The 22,640-nt window shown below is 39.0% G+C and overlaps 1 protein-coding gene across 3 annotated transcripts in view; it reads left to right on the top strand.

Annotated features, from left to right (window-relative positions):
- PPIL6 (peptidylprolyl isomerase like 6) overlaps positions 1 to 22,274 on the top strand; it is a 33,442-nt gene extending 11,168 nt beyond the window's left edge. The window contains exons 4-8 of one of the 3 annotated variants that reach the window (XM_026005747.2): positions 49 to 111; positions 243 to 390; positions 4,892 to 4,948; positions 15,117 to 15,252; positions 19,926 to 22,274. In XM_026005747.2, coding sequence (XP_025861532.2) covers positions 49 to 111; positions 243 to 390; positions 4,892 to 4,948; positions 15,117 to 15,252; positions 19,926 to 20,037 — 516 coding nt within the window. In that variant the 3' untranslated portion in view covers positions 20,038 to 22,274. Of the gene's footprint in view, positions 1 to 48; positions 112 to 242; positions 391 to 4,891; positions 4,949 to 15,116; positions 15,264 to 19,925 lie in introns of all 3 variants that reach the window. The other 2 variants (XM_072738580.1, XM_072738583.1) reach the window with 2 other exon arrangements.
- The last annotated feature ends 366 nt before the right edge of the window (positions 22,275 to 22,640 follow it).

Below are 22,640 nucleotides of genomic sequence, written 5' to 3'. Positions count from 1 at the left end.
TCTTCCAAGATACTGACCTGCATTATCTTTTTCTCCCTATTTTAATAGCATGATTTTGTGTTCTTGGACATTTCTATTGATTTTCATCCAATTGGAAGACTGATTTTTGAGGTAAGAGGTTTTTTGCTGTTATTTATTTCTGTTATTTATTTATTTTTTTTTTGATACGTGGGAAGTGGAGGTTGGAATCTGTAACTGTCAAAATATTAAATATTTAATCTTTGAATCCTTTTTATTTGTAGCTATACTCTGACACATGTCCCAAAACGTGTAGAAACTTTCAGGTCTTATGCACAGGAAAAGCGGGGTATTCTCAAAGTGGCATCAAGCTACATTACGTAGGTTCAATTATTCATCGAGTAGTACCAAATGGTTGGATACAAGGAGGAGGTAAGTTTAAAATCTTAAATACAACTTAATTATAACATCAAATCAGAATATCCCAAATGTTGTCTACCTTTGTGAAATGCACATAGAATTAGATGTATTTAATATTAGATATTATATATGTTGAAAGAATATGTTATATGGCCAAAGGATTAAGATATTCATACTCTTTTTAGAAATGTCCTAGATTTTGAAATAAACACCCATGTTGGGCTCCATGCCCAGTGTGGAGTCTACTTAAGATTCGCTTCCTCTCCTGCTGCCCCACCCCGCTCCCTCTCTTAAAAAAAAAAAAAAATGCTCACCTAAAAAAATAGGAGTACCTAAAAAATCCAGTGCTTTTAAGAGACGTTCTAAAGGTAGGAATTTTAAAATAGAATGAATATATGGAAAACAACTTATTTCTCACCAAAGATGTTACATTGTTAAAAGTAAAAGTAAGAGCTAAGGCATTTTGCTCTCCATTTTTGCTCTCTTTTCAGGTCAATCCTTTGACTTCACACAGACTAGGTCTCTCCTAACAGCACAAAATTAAATTTTGAAGGCCTTTTAGGAAGAAGCCCATAGGGAATAATCAGACAGTAATTTAAAAATAATTGGCTTAGAGTGTAAGATTTGCTTGAACCTGATGAAATATGCAGAAGCTGAAATTAATAATGCTTAAATATTTTTCTACAATCTGGAATGTTCTGAGGCTGATGAAAAAAATGTAGATTTAATCCAAGCATTTGTATGAAAAACAACTATTTTTCCCCTCAATTTCTCCAAACTGAGATAGCACCCATAGTGTTATCTAACCTCATTATTTCCTACTTCACATACACATATGGTATGTATCTTCCTATGTCGATAAACATATACAATTTTTTAGGGTCCACCTAGTTTTTCATATTGCTGTACCAATTTATAGTTGGCCCTTGAACAATAAGGAGTCTGAACTCTGGGGGTCCATTTATACACATTTTTCTTACAGTACAGTAGTGGAAATGTATTTTCTCTTATGACGTTTTTCTTTTAAAGATTTATTTGAGAGTGAGTGAGACTGCACATATGTGGGGTAGGGGCAGAAGGAGGGGGGAGAGAGTCTTAAGCAGACTCCACACTGAGCGTGGAACCCCACATGGGGCTCAGTTTCATGACCCTAAGATCACGACCTGAATCAAAACCAAAAGTTAGATGCTTAACCGTCTGTGCCACGCAGGTGCCCCTTCCTTATGATTTCTAAATAACATTTTCTTTTCTCTAGCTTCCTTTATTGTAAGAATATAGCATATAATATACAAAACATTCAGACTGTTTATGTTACCAGTAAGGCTTCTAGTCAACTGTACACTATTAATAGTTAAATTGGGGCGGGGGAATAAGTCAAAAGTTATATGGGGGTTTTCAACTGTGCAGGGGTTGGCATCACTAACCCCTGCATTGTTCAAAGGCCAACTGCAATTCTCCATAGGTGAACATTTAGATTGTTTTCAAGTATTTGTTGGTATAAAACCATCCTCAAGGGGGCCAGTATCAGGGTCTCCTGAAACTTAGTTCAGTGTTGACTATTGTGTGGTGGGCTCTCAGCTATGTTCTTTTTTGTTTTATTTTTGGTTTTTGGGTAGAGGTACACCTCTCCTTCCAGAGCCCCAGAGCAAGATTTGTGAAAAGTAGGTGGTATTACTTGTTTGTTTACTATTTGAAATAAAAATTCCAAACAGTAAAATGCACAGATCTTGGGTCATGATTCCAAATAATGAGGCAGCAATGTTAAGGACAGTTGGGAAAAAAAAAAATGCTGATTACTATAGATTCAAATCCAAATGATAAACACAAGTTGTACCACTTAGTACTTAGGCACTTAGTATCTCTGAATCAGTTTCTTAATCATAAAATGGGGGAAATTATAATATCATAGGATGTGGTGAGGATTCAGTGACATGGTATACTGGAAGTACCAAGTTCTATAAACGTTTTCCCTTCAGATATCAGATTCCCACCAGGCTGTGGGGAGAATTTTGGAATATGGGTGCTAAATGTGGTTTTCCACTGTGCTTGAAGCTGCTTCCCAACACCACTGCTTTCCTGATGGGACCAGCGGGGCCTACATGGTCTACAATACCCCCAGCCTCCCTTCATCCCCTGACATCTCCTCTCACTCTCCTCCACACACTGGCCTACTTGCTGTTTCCTAAGAACATCAAACATACATGTGCTTGGCGTCTTTTGTTGTTTCTTTCTGCCTGGAACACACCCCACCCAGCTATGCCTCAGATATCCCTTGCTTCAGCCTCTAATCTGTTTTGGATTTTGGCCAAGTTCATCTCAGCAAGATTTACCCGACCATCTTATTTAAAACTGCCACTTTCCTATCCACACAGGATAGTCTCTTCACTCCCTTCCCTGCTTCTTCTAGCCCCTTATTTTTATTTTTAAAATAAAATCTTTTATTTTTTCTAGATAGCACTTTTCATCACTGGAAATACTATTACTTATTTCCTAGAGAGTTTGTTTAGTGTCTGTTTCTCTTCATTAGACTATAAATAAGTTAGGGCAGAGGATTTTATTTATTTTGTTCACTGAACGGTGTCTGGTATACAGTAAGTGCTTAAAAAATATCTTTGAAAGGATGAACAAATAAACAGATAAACAGGAAACATACATTCTGCTCACTTCTAAAGCACAAAATGAAAGAAGATACCAAGTCGTGAAGCCAGTTTGGTGAGATTTTCTTTTTGTGGCTCCCACAAGGCCCACTGATTTCTGAAGGAACTCATGAGATAGAGTTTAATACATTTTGTCAATCATCATCAATATAATGATGGTGAAGAAGGTGGTAACGAGAAGATGTCTTCCATAAGTATGCAATGCTGCATGACCATGGCCACCAGTGAACGAGCATTATGCTCTTCCAGGCAATGCGCTAAGTGCTGTCGGTAGAACATGATTTTGTTTAATTCTCAGAATTACCTGGGATGCACTTACCATTATTCCTGCCTATACAGATGAGGAAACACCTTGGGAAAGGGAACTAACATCAAAATTAAAATCAGACTCGTCTGATTTTAAAGTCTACTTTGAACCACTACTCTGCATTGTGTAGTTTGTTGCCAGAAATACAGAAATAGTATCATATATGTATATGTGTGTGTGTGTATATATATATATATATATATATATATATATATATATATATATATATATGGCTGAATTCAAGTACTGATGGAAATAGTGTCAATATAAAATATTTACCTGGGAGATGTGAAGCAAACGGCAAGAGGAATGGTGGGTGTTGGAGAGACAGGGCAAAGGAGTGTCACGAACACTGAAGTGAGTTAGTCAGTAGAAGTTGCAAACCACAGGCAGATTTGTCTGAGCAAAGCAAACTCTAGGATCTTAAGGAATTGGTGCTGGAGGACCTTTGACTTCCCCATTGCTGGATTTAGCCTTCAGCCCCTGCATTATGCTCCTGAGAGATGCTGAGGGCCCAGGGGGATATCAGGTGGAGTAGGGTTGAAGACTGCAGGCTTAATGATTAACTTCTGAACCAGTTTGTAAATGGAATTTAAATGCTACTTGCCAGTCCTGAATAAATTCTCTCCACATGCTTGCTGTTGCATCTGATTTCTTTAAAACAGTGTGCTTTTATTACAGGTATATCACTCACACTGCGTTAAAAAGGCACAGCCTTTCAACAGAGATGTATTGTACACTGTACTCAAGGAGGGTGAATGAGAGGGGAAGAAGTAAAGAGGTGCTGATGGGGAGGCCGGGCTGCAGAGCTTAGAGACCCTTATTTCCACTAGAGTCCGCTATTTCCAATAGTCAGCTGGGTTTCCCTTTTAGCTGTAGATAGAGAAAAAGTAACTTGTGCATGGAGGATGTTTACAGTAGGGGCACTGCCTGAGCCTGAATATTTTTATAAGGCATATAATGCAAAATGGGACATGACAAATACTTAAAAAAAAAAAAACAACAACCACCTTCTGACATTTTAAAGGAACTTCCTTTCCAAAATACTGGCTAAATAAATGAATTATCTCTCTAGGGTTCCAAGGAATGAAAATTTAGATGTTTATTCTTTTTAGTGCATCTATTTTTATTCCTTCTCTAAAAAGACCTCACGTTCCTATTTCATTCTCCCAGTTTGATCTTTCCATTTTCCCAAAAAGCAAGGTGGACTATGGGATAATTTGTGAAGCAAGCAGGATTTATATGAACATGCTTCCTTTAAATTGTGATCACAATTATAACATACTTCATCATTTCAAAGGTTTGGCACTATAATTTAGCCTACTTCAAAGAGTTATGATCAGGGGGAAAAATGGGATCATGAATGTTAAAGTGCTTACAAAATACAAGTGAAATCATTATAGTAATATCTTAATGGTTTAGATATTAAACAATTATGTATCTTAGGTATAAGTGGAATCATAATTTAAAGCTTTTCCCCCTGACCATTACTATACTCTTTTTTAGTCTCTAAACAAAATTCTAATGTTTGTTTATTGTTCTTTCTCAGATATAGCATATGGAAAAGGAGATGATGGAGAGTCGATTTATGGACCAACATTTGAAGGTATGTACTTTACATTCTGTCAGTCACATATCAGCTGGTAATTCAAATCTATCAAGACTGGACAATTCATAACTCCAAATAAGATGATGTTTAGCATTATTTGTATTTGTATTTTTAAGGCTTGTAATTTGCCATGCTCGTACCCAGAATTTAGTACTTTGATAATCATCCCATTAAGACTGGTATTGGGGATCCTGAGAAGATGGGGTAGTGGTGATGGCATAGTTTTTGAATTTTTTGAAATTCCAATATGAAAACAGATCATACAAGTAGATAGACAAACTAAAAACCCATGGATAACATTTACAACAAAACTAGGTGACAAGGTATCTAAATGAATTCTCAATACAAACAGATGAGGACAAACTACCTATAGCCATGAAATCTGCATGGTGTCAGCATCTGTGTGGGAGAAAGCAGCACATCTGATGGCCTTGAGATAGTAGCACCCAAAAATGGCCAACAGTGGGTGAGTGCAAGGGGTCCCTAGTACGGTTTGAGAAGCCAGAGCAGCCTAACCTCTCTGGACTCTTAAAATTGATCTGAAAGGGTTTCCAGGACAGGTCTACAATGAGGAGGTGTTACTGCGAATGGATTCAAAGTTATGCAGAATATAAGGCAATGGTGACAAAGAAGGAATGAGGACAGACCCAAGAAATCTCAGAAAGCAAGTTGCCACGTTGTTGAACACTACATGAAAACAGCACAAGAGGGAGCTTTGTGAAATCAGAAAAGCTATCTCCCTTCTAAAGCCACACACCCTTCTAAATATCTAGGAAAACTAATTTTACATAAAAACAGGCCACAAAAAGTTTCATGGTTATCAGATGTAGTAAAAGAGAATAAGGAGCAGAGTAACATCACTACAGATAATGAAAGTACACTAGAAAGACATGCTCACAAAACAGATTAAAACTGTACAAATTTCAGATTGAGCCAGAAGCCATTGAAAATATAAGAGGAAAGAACTCATAAATCAAGAATTAGAAAAACAGACTTGTGGTTACAGAACTAGGGAAGAATTAGCAGTAAAAGAACACTTCAGAAATAAATTAGAAGGAACATGGGTCAAATAAACATGACAGATATGTAAGTCTTAAAAGAAGTCAAAGGTGGAAGGAGGGAATTTTTTTTTTAAACCAAGAAGAAATGAAGAAAGTTAAAAAGGATTTATAAGAAAGTGACAAATAGCTAGAAAGAGAAGATCCAACATATGGACAGGCATCCAAAGGATTAAATGAATGCAAGGGAATGAAACAAATACTAAGAACTAAGAGTGAAAATACTGTCCTGAATTTTAAAAGGACTTGATGGGGCAGCCCCGGTGGCTCAGTGGTTTAGCGCCTACCTTCAGCCCAGGGTGTGATCCTAGAGACCCAGGATTGAGTCCCACGTCGGGCTCCCTGCATGGAGCCTGCTTCTCCCTCTGTGTCTCTGCCTCTCTCTCTCTTGGTGTCTCTCATGAATAAATAAATAAAATATTTTAAAAATAAAATAAAATAAAAAGTACTTGATGTTCTAGTTTTGTTTTTCATGGTGGTTACACAGCTACACACAATTGTCAAAATGTATCAAACTGAACATGTACGATAAATGCGTATTATCATATATTTATATCTCAAGTAAAAATATATGTATAAAAACCTTACACTTACTGAAAGAGAAAAATGCCATTTGATAAGATTAAACCAGGGCAACCAACACTAAGACATATTTTAGCAGCATTATTGGACAGTTAAGAAAAAGTACAAATTCTTTGGCCAGTAGGCAAAAAGAACAAGTGATTTATAAGGGAAAGAAAAGTAGGTTATCATCGTATTCTCTGACATCATATTATCATGCCACAAGAAAATGGAGTAATATATTTAAGATGCTCAAGGAAAGGAAACGTGAGCTAATAATTTTTTTTGTTTGTGAGCTAAGAATATGTATATTTTTTAAAGATTTTATTTATTTAGTCATAAGAGGCACAGAGAGAGAAAGAAGCAGGCTCCATGCAGGGTTCCCGAGTCTCTAGGATCACACCCTGGGCTGAAGGCAGTGCCAAACCGCTGAGCCACCCGGGCTACCCATGAGCTAAGAATTTTTATATTCAGCCAAACTCAATCAGAATTATGAGGGGCACATAGACTTTTCAATATGGAAAACTTTAGGGAATAATGTTGCCACAAGCCCTTCTTGATCCTGAGGGATTTCACACAAATTATGAGAGAGACCTTGACGTAAGGATTGGTGATAAGCAGTAATCACAGAATGACTTGCGAAACTAAAATTTAACGAGGGATAAAGCGTGAGAGTATGATATGTAATGACTCTGTCTTTAGCCTGCCTCTTTAAAACTGGAAGAAAATAGGGAGAATATATGCAAAAACTTTTAACTATTTTCAGTAGTGATAGTACTAATATTGTTATTTTGAGACTGTTGTATATGTAATATGGAAAAAGTAATTATAGGATATTCTAAATTCATTTTATGTGTTCTTGAGAATCATGATTTTTCAATGCAGAAAGAAGGGAGATACAAATGAAATATGACAGAGCCTAATAAGTAAAATATCCTGTATTGGATGTATCAGTTTAAACTCACAAAGTATCATACCTACATATATAGCTCTATCCACTGATTTGGTCTACAACAACCAACCTAGTGGCATCACACACTCCTAGCATTAAGATTGTTGTTCTGAAATCTCATTTCTCACTTAAAGATACCAGGGCTCCTGGGAGAAATGGCAGATTTAAGTTCTGGGACAGGAAATTACAAAATGAGCCTGGAACTTCATGTTCAGTCATGCTATTACCAGATAGCAAGAAAGCTATTAAAGATTTACCAGGGTTGGGACGCCTGGGTGGCTCAGTGATTGAGTATCTGCCTTCAGCTCAGGTCCTGATCCCAGGGTCCTGGGATTGAGTCCTGCCTCTGGCTCCCTCTCTCTCTCTCTGTGTGTATCTCATGAATAAATAAGTAAAATCTTAAAAAAAAAAAAAAAAAAAGATTTACCAGGGTCATATCAAAGGCCTTGGGAGATAATTTGAAGGGGCTCTCACTGGCCAAAGATTTGAACTTCAAAAAGAATAGTAACCACAAATAATTGAAACCCAACAAATGTTTTCAATCCGTGAGTTCCTAATGACATATTATAAAATAAAGTCTAATAGCTTGTCTTTGGGGGAATGATGGGAAATAAATTATCTTAAAAACTGATAAGATTTTTTTTCCTATATGAACTGTACTATAGATAAGAGAAAATTGCTAGTTATAAAAGTATCCAATAGATAAATGAGAAGGAAATAACAAAGTTAGAATAGCACCACTTTGCTGCCCCCAGTGAAATAATGGATCTAGTATCTGCTAACTTCACAAAAACAGACACAACCAGACATTATGAGCCTTCTGTGGAAAGAATGCATCACCTAAGGGACAGAACATGAGTCTGATTAGGCCTCTGGGCCCAGCTGCCAATCTGAAGGAAATACAACCAGTTCTGACGTAATATGGTCTTAAAGATCTCTGCACTGTGCAAAATCCTGCAATAAAAGCTATAGGACTTATGACAAAAGTGAGGTACCAAAAACCCTTTCTTAGTGACACATTAAAATAAGGAGTAACCTGATGCAACAGTAATAGTTTAACATATACTTTATGGTCAAGAAACACATAAATACTATAATAGATACGGCACTCTACCTTGAAAGCTCCCTGACGTTTGTGGAGGTGGCATGCAAAGAGCTGCGGCTAGTGAATGACTGTGAAGTGGTGGAAGGCGGGTTCTCTGAAATCGGAGGCAAGTTGTAACATCAGACATGGGTGGACGCAGCTCACAGTGCGGTGCCCTGTGTCCGATGTTGGAGGGGTGTGCGCGTTCCTATGTAGTTCGCAAGGTTCGGCAGGGTTTCTACACTTACCTGGTGTTTCTCCTAGAAATTGCACATAAACTCAGGTGAGATTCATGATGCTCGGTTGTTCCCTAACTTGTCAATCAAGTTGAAACTCATTTGCCTTTTCAACACAGGTATTAGAGGCAAAAGGACAGAGAATAGAGAACCATGCCGAAGTGTCCCATGCAGGTGCAATCAGCAAACTTCTGACTGGGAGAAATTCTAGAGGTGAAATAGCTTAGGTTTATAATTAGATAAAAGTAGGTCAAGGGCCAGAGGCAGAACTTGAAGAGTAAGAGACTTAAAAAGGCCTAACAAGTCTTTTAAAATGGCATAGACTAAACTATATTACTTAGTAGCTACTAATATTGTATGGACTATTAACATGGTTGACCTGAAGGCTTATCAAAAACATAAACAGTTGATCAACACGTATTTTGCATGTTGTGTGTATTATATACCATAGTCTCACAATGAAATAAGCTAAAGAAAATGTTAAGAAAATCATAAGAGAAAATACATTTACAGTTTTATACTGTACTTATTGAGAAACCTCCATATTATGAAGTGGGGACCCCCGCTCCCCTCAGATCAAAGCAGTGCTCTTCTAAGGTCAACTGTATAAGGAAACACTAAATATGAGAGCATTTAAAAATCAGAGGAATGGTTATTTTTGAACCAGACAAGGCACTTTGGGGAAAGCTAGCCTGAGTAGGGATGGAAAGGGTGCTTCCCTTATAGTAACTAATAATAACTTTATATATTAGTTTTCTTTTTTTTTAAAAAAAAAAGATTTATTCATGAGACACACACACACACACACACACACACACACACACACAGAGGCAGAGACACAGGCAGAGGGAGAAGCAGCCTCCATGCAAGGAGCCTGATGTGAGACTTGATCCCAGGTCTCCCAGGACCACACACTGGGCTTGAAGGTGGCACTAAACCGCTAAGCCACCCAGGCTGCCCTATACATTAGTTTTCTATGGCTTTTGTGTCTTTTTTTAATGCAATGAAAAGATTTTTTAAAAAGTAATATTGAACTAATACCAAAGTGAAGGGAAAAGGAAAAGCCAATTTCCTTCTACATGCATGTAGAGCCAGCTTTATCAAGTGAAACCATGCAAATGACACCATTTATTTATTCATTCATTCATTAATAAAACATGCAACTCTTAGGTGCCTACCATGGGGTTAGGATCTCAAGAAACAAAGATGATGTGACCAAACTTCCGGCCTCAAGGATTTTAGGTCTGGTGCAGACAGATATTTAAACAGATTAGTTACCGGCACAGGGCCAGTGGCAGTTGCAGAGGAAAAACTGAACACTATGGGAAAAAAACCAAGAGCTGCTGGGAGAGTTGGGGGCAGTGGCCCAGAGCAGCTTTGGCTGGGTCTTAAAATAAAACATACAGATGGGAAAGGGATGTTCCTGAACGCTTTCCTGATAGGCTTTATCCCTGATGAGAATCTATCCCACCTGTCCACCCCACGGCCACTGTCAGGACTCCTGTCTGGAGGCACAGTCTCAGACAACTTGGGCTTCAGCCCAGCAGGAGACATACCTGCCCCCTGGACAGCCCTGCACTTCGGGTGATTATCTGTCACTCCTATCTTTACACTCTTGGGGAGAGTTAGTCTCTGAATGGAGGTGACTGTCCTCTGGTGCCTGACCCAGTGTGTTTAGGGAAGACATTACTCAGGATGTCTGCACCTACAGAATTAGAAATTCAGTAACCCATCAAATGAAAAGGAGAGATGCCCCAAAGGAGAGATGAGTGACTGCTTGGAACAGCAAAGGAGTTGTCCTCCGTCTTTCACACCGCCCCCCTGCCCCCCGCCACGGTGGAGGTGTATACATCGGTCAGCCGGTCCTTCCTTCACGTCTCTCATTGAGCCCTATGACCAAGAGCTGCAGAATTGAAACTTGGGCCTTCCTTGCCAAAAACAACTACAACCACAAAAGTCATTTTTATTAAGCTGAGCCCAATAAATTTAAAAGAATGTAATAATTTAATTGATGATTGTTTTATAAATTGGTTAATCTTTTTTTTAACTTGAAGAAAGTCTATTTTGCCATTTTATATATATATATACACACACACACACACACACATATATATATTTTTAATTGAAGTTCGATTTGCCAACATACAGTATAACACCCAGTGCTCATCCCGTCAAGTGCCCTCCCATTTTGCTGTTTTGAACCACTTTTTAAATTGTCTTCTCACATCCTATGCTGAATGTTAGAAACTGAATATTAGCCCTTTTTTCCTCCTTGCATAATACCCTTAATTCTTCCCACTGGCTGAGGATTGGCAACTAGGTGGTTTGGGCTGACTAGAAAATGTCATTTATACAAAAAGCAAAAGAAAAAAGGAATATATTTTAAAATACTGTATTATCCTTGTTACATTAAGAAACAAGTTTCTTAATATTAGCTTGTGCCCTAATTGACAAATATAGCACTTAGTATCCATCTAATTCTTAAATCTCCTTGACTTTAAATGAAAGCATTCATTAATAAAAGGCACAGAGCCTGATATACTGTCAGTACTAAATAACTGAAGATAGTATGGTCTGGGTAGCCATTTAAGGGCTATTTTTTTAAATTGTGAGATTTATATATGGAAAGTACATATGTACAATTAAAACATAATTATAATGCAAACCTCCATATTACCATCCTGTCAAGAAAGAAAAACTGTCAGCATGCCAGAAGCACTCTATTTGTCCATCCTCAGCAATAACTCCTTCAGAGGTAACCACTAGCCTGACTTTTTTCCTTGCTTTTCTTGATAGTTTTGCCACCCATGTATATGTCCCTAAACAATATAAATTTTGCCTATTTTTGAATTTTATGCAAATGGAATCCTACTGTAAGCATCATGCTTCTTTTGTTCATCACTGCCTATGAAATTCATTCATGTTGCCTATGGCTGGAATTCTCACATTGTCACTAGCGTTCAATATTATAAATACACCCTAAGTATTTATCCACTCAAGTGTTCATGAATACTGGCTATTCATTCCTAATGTCACACACAGAGTCAACATGTTTACATATAAATGTTTCATTAAAGCAACAATTAAAATATGCTAAGTAGTACACTTTCTGGTACTTTTATATAATAATAAATTGTGAATAGCTGTTATTTAAATATGACAGTAAAAATAGAACAGTTGGTTTACAAAACTGATATTGCAGGAATCAGGTCAGATTATATGGAAGTGTCCTAAACTGTTTGATTATACTTTTACCAGAGAGAATGCATGGCAGTTTTCCCAGACTTGTAGTTGCTTCCTTTATAAGCACCAGAATGAGCTCTATTTTAAACAAATTCAGGGATCCCTGGGTGGCGCAGTGGTTTGGCGCTTGCCTTTGGCCCAGGGCGCGATCCTGGAGACCCGGGATCGAATCCCACATCAGGCTCCCGCTGCATGGAGCCTGTTTCTCCCTCTGCCTGTGTCTCTGCCTCTCTCTCTGTCTCTCTGTGACTATCATAAATAAATAAAAATTTAAAAAAAAAAAAAATAAACAAATTCAGAAACTACTTTTCTTCAGCACATAAATTCGGATATTTATGTCAAATAGTTCTATTTTACCTGTAATGTATGTTATAAATGACGCCAGTTTTAACCAGAGAGCAGTAACTACAATTTCGTATCTTCCATATCTTATGGTAAGTGGCAGAGGGAGGAATTCCTGAGTCACTGACAATGTAATGAGAGAGTTCTGAGCTCCTACCATAGCTTTCAAACTTCCTTCCATGCCTCAGTTAACATGACCTAAAAATAAAATTATTACTAATTACGCTATGCTAGTTTAGCCAGCACCCAAATTTTAAAAATTTTTAAATTTTTGCCAAGCAATAAAAAGATGTTTTTTGTTCTTCCTACTTCAAAACATTTTTCTGTCTGTTGTTAAAATTTTTCCTTTCCATTCAGGGCTGCTGATAGAGTTAAAATAGTCTAGAATAGTTAATTATCCCATTCACAGACAAAGTGGTGGGGGGCTGTGGAGAGGGTTGGTAGACTTGGATTAGTTTTTTTCCCTGTCCTAAAAAAATTGTGAGCCCATTAAATGTACATTTTTGTTATATAATGGAAAAGTCTGAAGCTCTGTATTTAGCACTCAGAATACACTAGGTGTTCAAAACATATTCGTCAAATGAACAAATGTTGAATTAAACACCTAGGATCTTCACTCTCCATCTTACTTGTGAAAAAAAATTTTCTCTATTAATGTAAAAATATTATTTGGATATCTACTTTTCAGAAAAGCTTCTCTCGGAACTTTATTTAGAACACTATTATTGCACTGGTTCCCGTCTTTAAGTGAGTAATATGTTCCAGCATGGCTGGAGGTCCACTCCATTCCCCAAGTGAGCTATGAAGGAGTTTCCTACAGCCCAGTCGTAGCTGCAGCTCATGCTGAGTTTATATGGGAAGGGTCACCACAGCTTGTTATTCACAGCAAACCCCCCCCCCCCCCCCCCCAAGAAGGATGCCTTCCAGGAGCAGGAATAGGTGGACTTTTACCCAAGGGCTTTACCTGGTGTGGCACATTCAATTCCCCTCTGCTCTGCCGTCACTGCCAGTCTTGAAGCAACAAGCCTCAGGTCCTTAAGTTCCACAGCAACATTCTGTTAAAATGATCGTTCACAGAGTTATTTAATTTTTACACATTTTTTGAGGTAAACACACTTTATAAGTCAGGGGCTGCCAATACCTACATATTAACTTTAAAAGTTAATTAAGCTTTGAAAGTTTTCTTTCCTATTGCTTACAGAATTTAAATTTATCATATTATCTAAGAACAACGACAAATATGATTTTGTTAAAACTCTGAACCTTTGCTTTGGGCAGACTTCTATGCCATGCAATTTTCTGTAAAATTAATGGATTACTTCTTAATTCCCCTGAAATGAATATGGAGCATCAATGTAATTATATAGACTCATTTATATAAAAATGGGTCTATATGCCTTATTTGCATTCCATATGATTTCAGAGGTTTATACTCAGTTTGTAATTTAACAAGCAAAAAGTAACTACTAAGATATGGCTTAATTACTTAGTTGGTTTAGCTCTGAAACTTAGAATACTTAGCAACTGCATTTACCAACTAAACTCAACACCCAGGAAACAATCTAGTTAGGCAATGAGTAGAAAACATAAATAGAGACTTTTCCATCCAGATGGCTCACAAACACATGAAAACACATGAAAAGATGCTCAATATCACTTATCATCGGGGAAATGCAAATCAAAACCAGAATGAGGGGCACCTGGGTGGCTCAGTCTGTTAAGCATCTGCCTTCAGCTCAAGTCATGATCTTGGGGTCCTGGGATGGGGCCCCCGGTTGGGCTCCCTGCTCTGTAGGGAGTCTGCTTCTCCCTCTCCCTCTGCCATTCCCCCTGCTTGCACTCTCTCATGTTCTCTCACTCAAATAAATCTTAAATCTTAACAGTTAATGTTCATATCTTTCACTTATTTCCAGAATTTTATATAGTTATTGAATGAAAACTTCAGTGAACTCCTCTTCCACCTCTTCCTTCTGTGTTTTTGAATTTGGAAGTGAATCTTACTTCATGCTAGAAACAGCACTTCCTGAAAACCGTAGCCTAATTCACCACCATACAATTCTCTGTTACCCTTACACTAGAAAAGAAAAAAAAATCAACTTTCCACAAAATCTTGGTCAATCTATATAAGGTTTGAGATTAACATTTATTTAAAGACTAGTAAAACTAAGCATGAATTCCTTTCCTTTCGTCACCAATGTTTAAGGCCACATATAGCCAGTTAATGTGCTAGGAGGCCCCAGGAATAAAGCTATACTGAGACAGGGTCCCTGCCTGTACACACGAGAGAAGAAAAGCCATGTAAACAATGGCACAGTGCTATAGACTACCACAGAGGTCTGTATGAGATGCTGTGAGGGGAAGGGTCAAATCCAAAAGCCCTCTCAAAGAGGGTATTTCTAATGATCACATCAGTAGTTTGAATGAAATACTAGTGCCAAAACAGCACGAGAAAATGTGATCTTTCTTAGAAGTGTACTTCCTTTGACCTTATTAACGTACTTCCTTTTACATTGTTAATTTCCTTAGCACACTTGTTTTTAGGTAATGATAAACTAAAGGTAGACAAATGTTCAAAATAGTTCTAATTAAGACCTTATAGCTTATCTTTTCTAACAGTCCAGTTGAGTGAAATATGAAACAATACAATTTAGAAATATCTTAATGACCTACTGTTTACTGTCTCTTCTAGATGAAAACTTTTCAATTCCTCATAATAAAAGGGGAGTTCTTGGAATGGCCAACAAAGGCCGTCACAGCAACGGGTCACAATTCTACATCACACTGCAACCAACGCCCTATCTAGATAAAAAATATGTGGCTTTTGGGTATGTGCATTGTAAGTTTGTCTATATATAATGCTTATATACGTAAATGTGGTTTGGGGCACCTGGGTGGCTCAGTTGGTTAAGTGCCTGACTCTTGATTTTGGCTCAGGTCATGATCTCAGGGTTCTGGGATTGAGCCCCAAGTGGGGCTCCACACTCACCGTGGAGTCTGCTTGTCCCTCTTTCTCCACTCTCACGCTTTAAAATAATAAAATCTTTTTTAAAAATGTGGTTCAAAAAGATTTGGTACATAGTTTATGAGTAACTGAAGATAGAATTTTAAAGCAAAAGTAATACACAAACGTTTAGAACAAATATTTCATAAGAAGCTTGCTATTTATAAAAAATACATAAAGCATTAAGGCACAGCCATTGTAATGTTTTGATTATCCATCCATCCATCCATCCTTCTATCTTCAGCCTCAAGGATATTGTCATTCTTTTTTTTTTTTTTTGAGGATACTGTCTTTCTTACTATGAATGATACTGTAGTGCTTCATCACAGAGATATATTTAGATGCATAAGTGAGGTGAAGCCATTAAGTACCTATTAACACTGTGAAAAGATATATGAAAACTATTCAAATTCCAAGTAACTTCTTTAACTGAACAATTTAAAATGTGGAAATAACTCAGGTAATAATTATTAAATTATTATTAGAAAATTGCTTATAGGCATGTGGACCTAAAATAGATGATGAATGTACCCTTTATCACTCCAGTGTTTATGCCTCTGTTTGAATAGTGAAGTGAATATGAGTTGAAGCTTACTTGGCCTTCCTTGAAATGATGCAGTGTTAGAATTTTTCTTTTTTCTAAATAAGTATTAATTATTCCAGCCACTCCACTGGGATAATTACTGAGTCTTGATCCCATGAAGAAATTTCACAGTAGTTTTAATTTAAACCGCAATTATCCCTACAGTATAATGCAAGTGATATTTCTAGACTGAAAAAGCAGAAAGTGTATTTTCATCCAAAGGAAATTTCTTTAAAAAGACAATTTCATATTAATAGATGCATAACCTAAAATGATGTGTTGTCTTCTATTTTCCCTGATCCTAATAAACCGTATTTTGATTTTGAAAATGCATTCTTCAATTATTTTAAGATCCAAATAACACACAATTTCTTGGATCATTTAAGTATCTTCCTGTCATCTTAACCACATGATTGGTGATCCTTCATATCTTCCAAAAGGTACCTTTCTCAGACACAAACATGACTACTTAAAATGTTTAATGCCTCCTTCTTCACCACCTCCACCCCCAGATGCATATAGCCTCAAATCTACAGTGGCACTCAGGGCCTTTACTGTCTGGCCCCACATCTTTTCCAGCTTTCACGTCTGTTAACCTCCTGACTCATTCATTGAACCAGTATTTTATTAAGCACCTAGTGTATGCTAGTCATGGCACTCAGTCCTGGGGAAAAAGTGAATAGGCACAACTTCTGCCCTATTTAGGGAGCTTATAGTGTATTAGAAACCAACAACTCTAAGCCCGTGAAACATAGGCTATGCCAGTTCTGTAGAGAGTACACTGGGGATACAGGAGAGAGAGGGAAGACACCATCCAACTCCTCTAGTAAAAGCAAACACAGATCCCTAGAGGATAGCAGTGGAGTGGAGGATGTGGTCTCCTTCTAATGATTATTATTTTCTATGTGATTCATCTTCCTCCAGGGGAATCTTGCTCACTCAATTTCATTGTCACCACCACACTAGTTTTTAGGGAGGTATTGTACCTCTTTTATTGTTCTAGCCCAACTATGATATCAACTGATCCTTTAAATCTCCAAATCAGAGCTGAGTCTGGGCTGAAGTATTTAAACAAGACCTTAAAGAAACACCAGGGATAAGCTGAAAGGCAATACCACAAAAGGATAGCAGATACTCTGACAAAGTGTAACTCTTTCAGGGGTACCGTCCTTCCCCACTGTAGGGCTGCCTCTGGTGTTAATGCTGTCTCTTCCTATCATCTCAGAGCATCCCCATGTTTATCCAAGCTTCTGGAATCCCAGACCTGTTTAGCAAGGTCCACAGAGAGACAGATCCTCCTTTTGAGCCTTAGTTTCTCATATATGAACTTGCCCCTACAGATGGATGACACTAGAAATGCCTTTCAGGGGAGACTGTATCAACCCATAGTTTTGCCCAGCAGTTTCGCAGGGAAATATCAAAACACAAGCCTGTAAGCTCTCCATTCACACATGCATAGGTAGAAGGGGTATATGTTGGGGACACTGGTGTGGGGGGAATTAATTTTATTATGAGGGACTTCCATACGGGGAAAGGGTCATAGAAAGCTTCATGAGAAGGTGAGGTGAGTATTGAAATTCAAGTAGAATTTAACCAGAGAAAACTGAAATCAAAATGAGTAAAATCAAATTTTAGGAAGAGTGAAGAGCCTTTGCAGAGGGGCTTTAAGGAATAAGGAGATCCTCTTAATTACAAGTCATTTGGTCTGGCTAGAGCTTAGTACCCCGGAGGTGAATGGAGAAGAGAAGATGGTCAAGGCCCAGGTTCCAAAGGTCTATAGGTGTCATGCTGCTAAGTAGGGACTCCCACCCAAAGGGGATGGGAGGCCACGAAGGAACTAACTGGAAACAACATGACCAGGTTCTCATTTTGAAAAAATTCTTTGAAGCAGAAGTAACTAATTAATTGGCAAAGGATGAAAAGGAAATTGGAAAGGCCAGTTAAGAAGGGATGATAGTAGTGCCATAAATGAAGTCCTGGTCCATGGCATCAGCAGTACAGAGAAGGAAAAGAAAAATTCAAGAGACACTTGGAAGGTAGATTCAACAAGACCTCATGATTATTTAGATGGCGGTGGGGAGATCATGGGAAGAGGATCGAGCAGTGGTATGTCAGACTCTTCTGCAGTGAGGCAAATGTACTACAATCTGTGCTATCCAGTATGTTAGCTGCTAGTCACATGTGGCCACTGGGCCCTCAAAATATGGCTGGTACAACGGAGGAACTAAATTTTAAATTTAAATACCCACATGTGGCCAGTGGCTACCGTACTGGGCAGTGAAGAAGGTCTAGAGAAACTCCTAGGATTTTAGAACTGGTTGGGTGGTTGAAGCCATTCACCAAGACAGAGAATATGGGACAGAAGTTCATGAATTCAGGAGGGACAAGTTATGCTTCAGATTAGGACACCTACACACGTGAGGCAGGTGGCAACTCTGAAGTACCATCAGGAGGTATTCAAGGGGGGCAAAGGCTGGAAATGGAGATTTGGAAACTCTCACCATGGCAGCTGGACTGCAGCCAGACCAGAGTTCCATTGCTCCCAGGACAGCCTCTGGACCTTTGCTTATCTGCCTCCCTTTAGTCTGTCAAAATCCTGTTCAAGGCTTCAGTCAGAAACCTCCTGATTACCCAAATCATACTGTTTCTTTGTCCTCCTTGACACACTGTAAAAACTTGCATCTTCTGTTCTAACACTTGTCAGAGTGGAGAGATGCACAGAGTGGGTGCTCCTTCATTATCTGTGAAACCAATCTAGAGAACAGGCTCTACATCCTCTTTGGTCAGAGGTGAATCTGTCCATTGACCTCTTGCTCTTCATCCTCAGAATGTACCTTGTGTTGGGCTCTGTGTCATGGTTTCTGATTGGGATAGTCTGAGGCAGACAAAGACATGACTAGAGCATGACCAGTGTTAGCACTGTCATGTCCCTATGGAAGTTCATGAAATGGAAATTGCACCTTCCCCCAGCCACTGCCTCAACTCAAACACTGGCAAAGGGTACCAGTCCTATGTTTAGGGCTGTCTCTCTAGCCCAGGTTACTCTCTTTCAGTTGAAAGAACCATCATTTGAGTCTAGCCCCACTCAGGGAGTTCCAGCTCATGGCCAGCAATGTCTACAGAGATCCAAACAAGCATGGCTTTGAGCTTTTATTTACATATTCAGTGACGTTGATCAAGTGCCTACTATGGGGGCGGGCACTGTGTTAGGCATTGAGTACTAAGTAAAGCATGAAGGATGTCCTCATGGGAGAAATGAATCCAAGAAGCATATAAATAGATGTTCAAATAACCCTGATAATTCCTATAAAGACAATGGGAAGCTTGTCATAAGCAGGGATGGGTCTGGGAAACTTCCCTGAGGAATGATGACTGAGCTAAAATCTGAAGGAAGATCAGGAGGTGGGGAAGCAAAGGGGAAGGGGGGGGCAGGAGCAAAAGAGACAGCTATGGCAAGAAAGCCACCAACATGGGATACTGAGGTACAGGTCAGTTCAACTGGGGCAGAGAGCCAGGGGAGGGCGCCACAGGACAGCACTGGAGGGGGTGGGGAGGCCGCCAAGGCAAGTCATGATGGAGACTTTTGGTCTTTTATCATAAGAATAATGGGAAATTACTGAAGTGTTTTAAGCAGGGAGGTGAGATCAGACTTACAATTTCTTTTTTAGATTTTCATTTTTAAGAGATCTAACAGTAATGAGGAGACAGATTGAAAGGGTCCCAGAACAGATGTGGAGGAACTATGGCAAAGTGGACACATCTAGAGCTATTTATGATACTTACGACTGATGTTAACTGATGTTAATGTGATTTATAGGAAATAGCCTTAACTAAACAGGATAGGATTCGATTTAGGAAAGGAAGCTAATGTGAAAATTTATGACTAAATTTTCCATTTTTTCCCTCCTATACAGGCAGTTGATTGAAGGCACAGAGGTTCTTCAAAGACTAGAATTGGTTCCAACAGAGAATGAAAGGCCAAAACTACGATGTGTAATTACTGACAGTGGAGATCTGTATGCCTGATTTTCATATCAACATTTTCTAACAACTTATTATTATGTATCTATCAGCTGTTTCTATATTTAAACAGTGCTTGATAAAATATAATTTGAAAGCTCTGCAGACTCTGTAGGTTAGCTCACCCAACACCTGTTCCCTCCCCATTTTCCTTTCTTGTCTGTGCCACAGAGACTATAAAAGCAAAACATTCAATTTCCCAGCCTCCTTTGCAGCTAATAGTGGCCATGGGATACCATCTGGGCAGTGAGACAAGAGTAGAATGCCAGTGGTCTTGCCCCTACCCCTTCATCCGGTCTGGAACGCAGACAGGCTGGAGCCATGAAGGAAAGGCCAAGAGAACCGGAGATGTCAGCCCCAACTCTTTAACTGCAGAACCAATCCCAGCAAGTACCTATCTCTGGGCTTTTTACTGTGAGACAAATAGACTCCTGCTTGCTGACATTGCTACTGGTTGATTATTTTGCTACTTGTAGACAAAACCATTCTTTCCTTTTTAAAAAAAAAAGATTATTTAGGGCAGCCCCGGTGGCGCAGCAGTTTAGTGTCGCCTGCAGCCCAGGGTGTGGTCCTGGAGACCCTGGGTCAAGTCCCATGTTGGGCTCCCTGAACAGAGCCTGCTTCTCCCTCTGCCTGTGCCTCTGCCTCTCTCTCTCTGTGTCTCTCACGAATAAATAAATAAATCTTAAAAAAAAGATTATTTATTCGTGAGAGACACACACAGAGAGAGAGGCAGACACACGCAGAGGGAGAAGCAGGCTCCCTTAAGGGGATCCCAATGTGGGACTCGATCCCAGGACCCTGGGATCACGCCCTGAGCCGAGGGCAGATGCTCAACCATTGAGCCACGGAAGTGCCCTGCCAAAACCATTAATTTAGCAGCAGTACCTAATGGCTTCCCAATCCTAAAGCATTTAGAACAGAATTATGTTGTTTGTAAACTACATTTCTGCCCTGAGAAACTTGGTAAATAACCAAATAGAAAAAGAGACCATAAAAAAGTTCATTGTAATATTTCATGGTTTATACACAGCACTCAGAAAAGGTCATGTACTTTGGATATTTTTATAGGACAGAAAGAGAATGCTTCTCTCTGAGCCACACCAACCATATGAAAACCAAGTGCTTGGGTTAATCATCTCAACCCAAATCAGCCCTGCGGTGGTTGACTCCTGAGATGTTACTGGGGATCCTGCTTTGTCAGCTGCTCCTGGGGAGCCTTTAAAACAGACTGCCGGACCCTGTCCTTGATCTACTGAGTCAGAGTCTCTAAGTGTGGGAGAGGGACTCTGTACATTCATTTAGCTCAACCCAGAGGTTCTTGTTTAGCCAGCTGGGCACTAGTCATTTGGGAATCCATGCAAGACAAAGGTAACTGGTTTCAACCCCCTCTTTGTAGTTACTGAAATGGGTGACTCTTTTGGTGGTGACCTTGCTTAGCTGCCTCCACCACCACTGCCATTACATTCATGCTCTGCCCAAAGCCATTAAGTTTTGGGGGTTTTCTTGCCCACTGTGGAAAGTCTTCTAAGAATCTCTCCTTGATACAATCTTGAGGCAGGCCTCTAATGGACTCAGGGGTTGCCAAAAGTAGGCCTATGCTTTTTTTTTTTTTTTTTACTTTGCATTTTGAAAGGATTATAAATTTATAGGAAGTTACAAAAATATTACAGAGCAGTCTTGATCACCCAGGTTCCCCAAAGGATACACCTTACACAACAACTGTACCAGGCAATTGATAGTGGTACCATTTTATCATGTGTAGATTCATGTGATGGATACTACAGTTAAGCCACAGAACTTTCCAAAAAGACCTCCCTTGGCTACTCCTTTATAGTTACACCTACTCCTCTGCTCCTCACCATCCATCCCTGACAACTGAAATATGATTTTTTTTCTAAATAACAGCTTTACTGCTATTTGGTGTAAGACTTTATGCTAAGACTGGAGGTGAATAAGGAGAAAGCATATTGCCTATGTCACATTCTCAAGTGACCCAGAGGCAACACAGTATTCAGAATGTGTGTTCTGGAGCCAGACAGCCTAGGTTTGATCCTAGCTCTGCCATTCCCTAGATTGATAGACTCAGGCAAGACTTCACTGTGCCTCTATTTCTTCACATCAAAGCAGAGTACCTACTACCACAGAGTTGTTGTGAGGGTCCAAGGAATCAATAATTTGTATGCAGGAACTAGGACTTTTAATTAATGTATGCTCAATAAATTGCTGGTGTATAGCCTTCAGGTGTTGGCCTAGGAAGTTGTGTTTTTTAAAAGCTCCTCAATGACTAATAGTGAGATTTGGGAAACACTAAAGAGGAGATAGCTCCTCTTTCTCTATTCTGAAGAGTTTTGGCCAACCTGAGACAGGCTAAACTATTTGCATGAAATCTCTAGATTCTCTCTCTCTGGGCCTTTGGATGGGTTCCTCTGGTCATACCTGGGACATTTCAGTGGGGAGCTGGGCTTGCCACAGGGACTCTTACCAACTGGTAAAGCATGTGATGAACGAAACTGATACTTTGCTGAGATCCTAGTTAAAACAAATTACAAGCATTAGTCATGTAATAACAAGCAGCAGAATAATTCTCACTTGCTCTTACTTGCATG

The sequence above is a fragment of the Vulpes vulpes genome, chromosome 1 (assembly GCF_048418805.1).
Source record: "Vulpes vulpes isolate BD-2025 chromosome 1, VulVul3, whole genome shotgun sequence".
NCBI classification, from domain to species: Eukaryota; Metazoa; Chordata; class Mammalia; order Carnivora; family Canidae; genus Vulpes; species Vulpes vulpes.
Note: the sequence above shows the minus strand (reverse complement) of the source record. Positions and strands in the feature narration are given on the sequence as shown.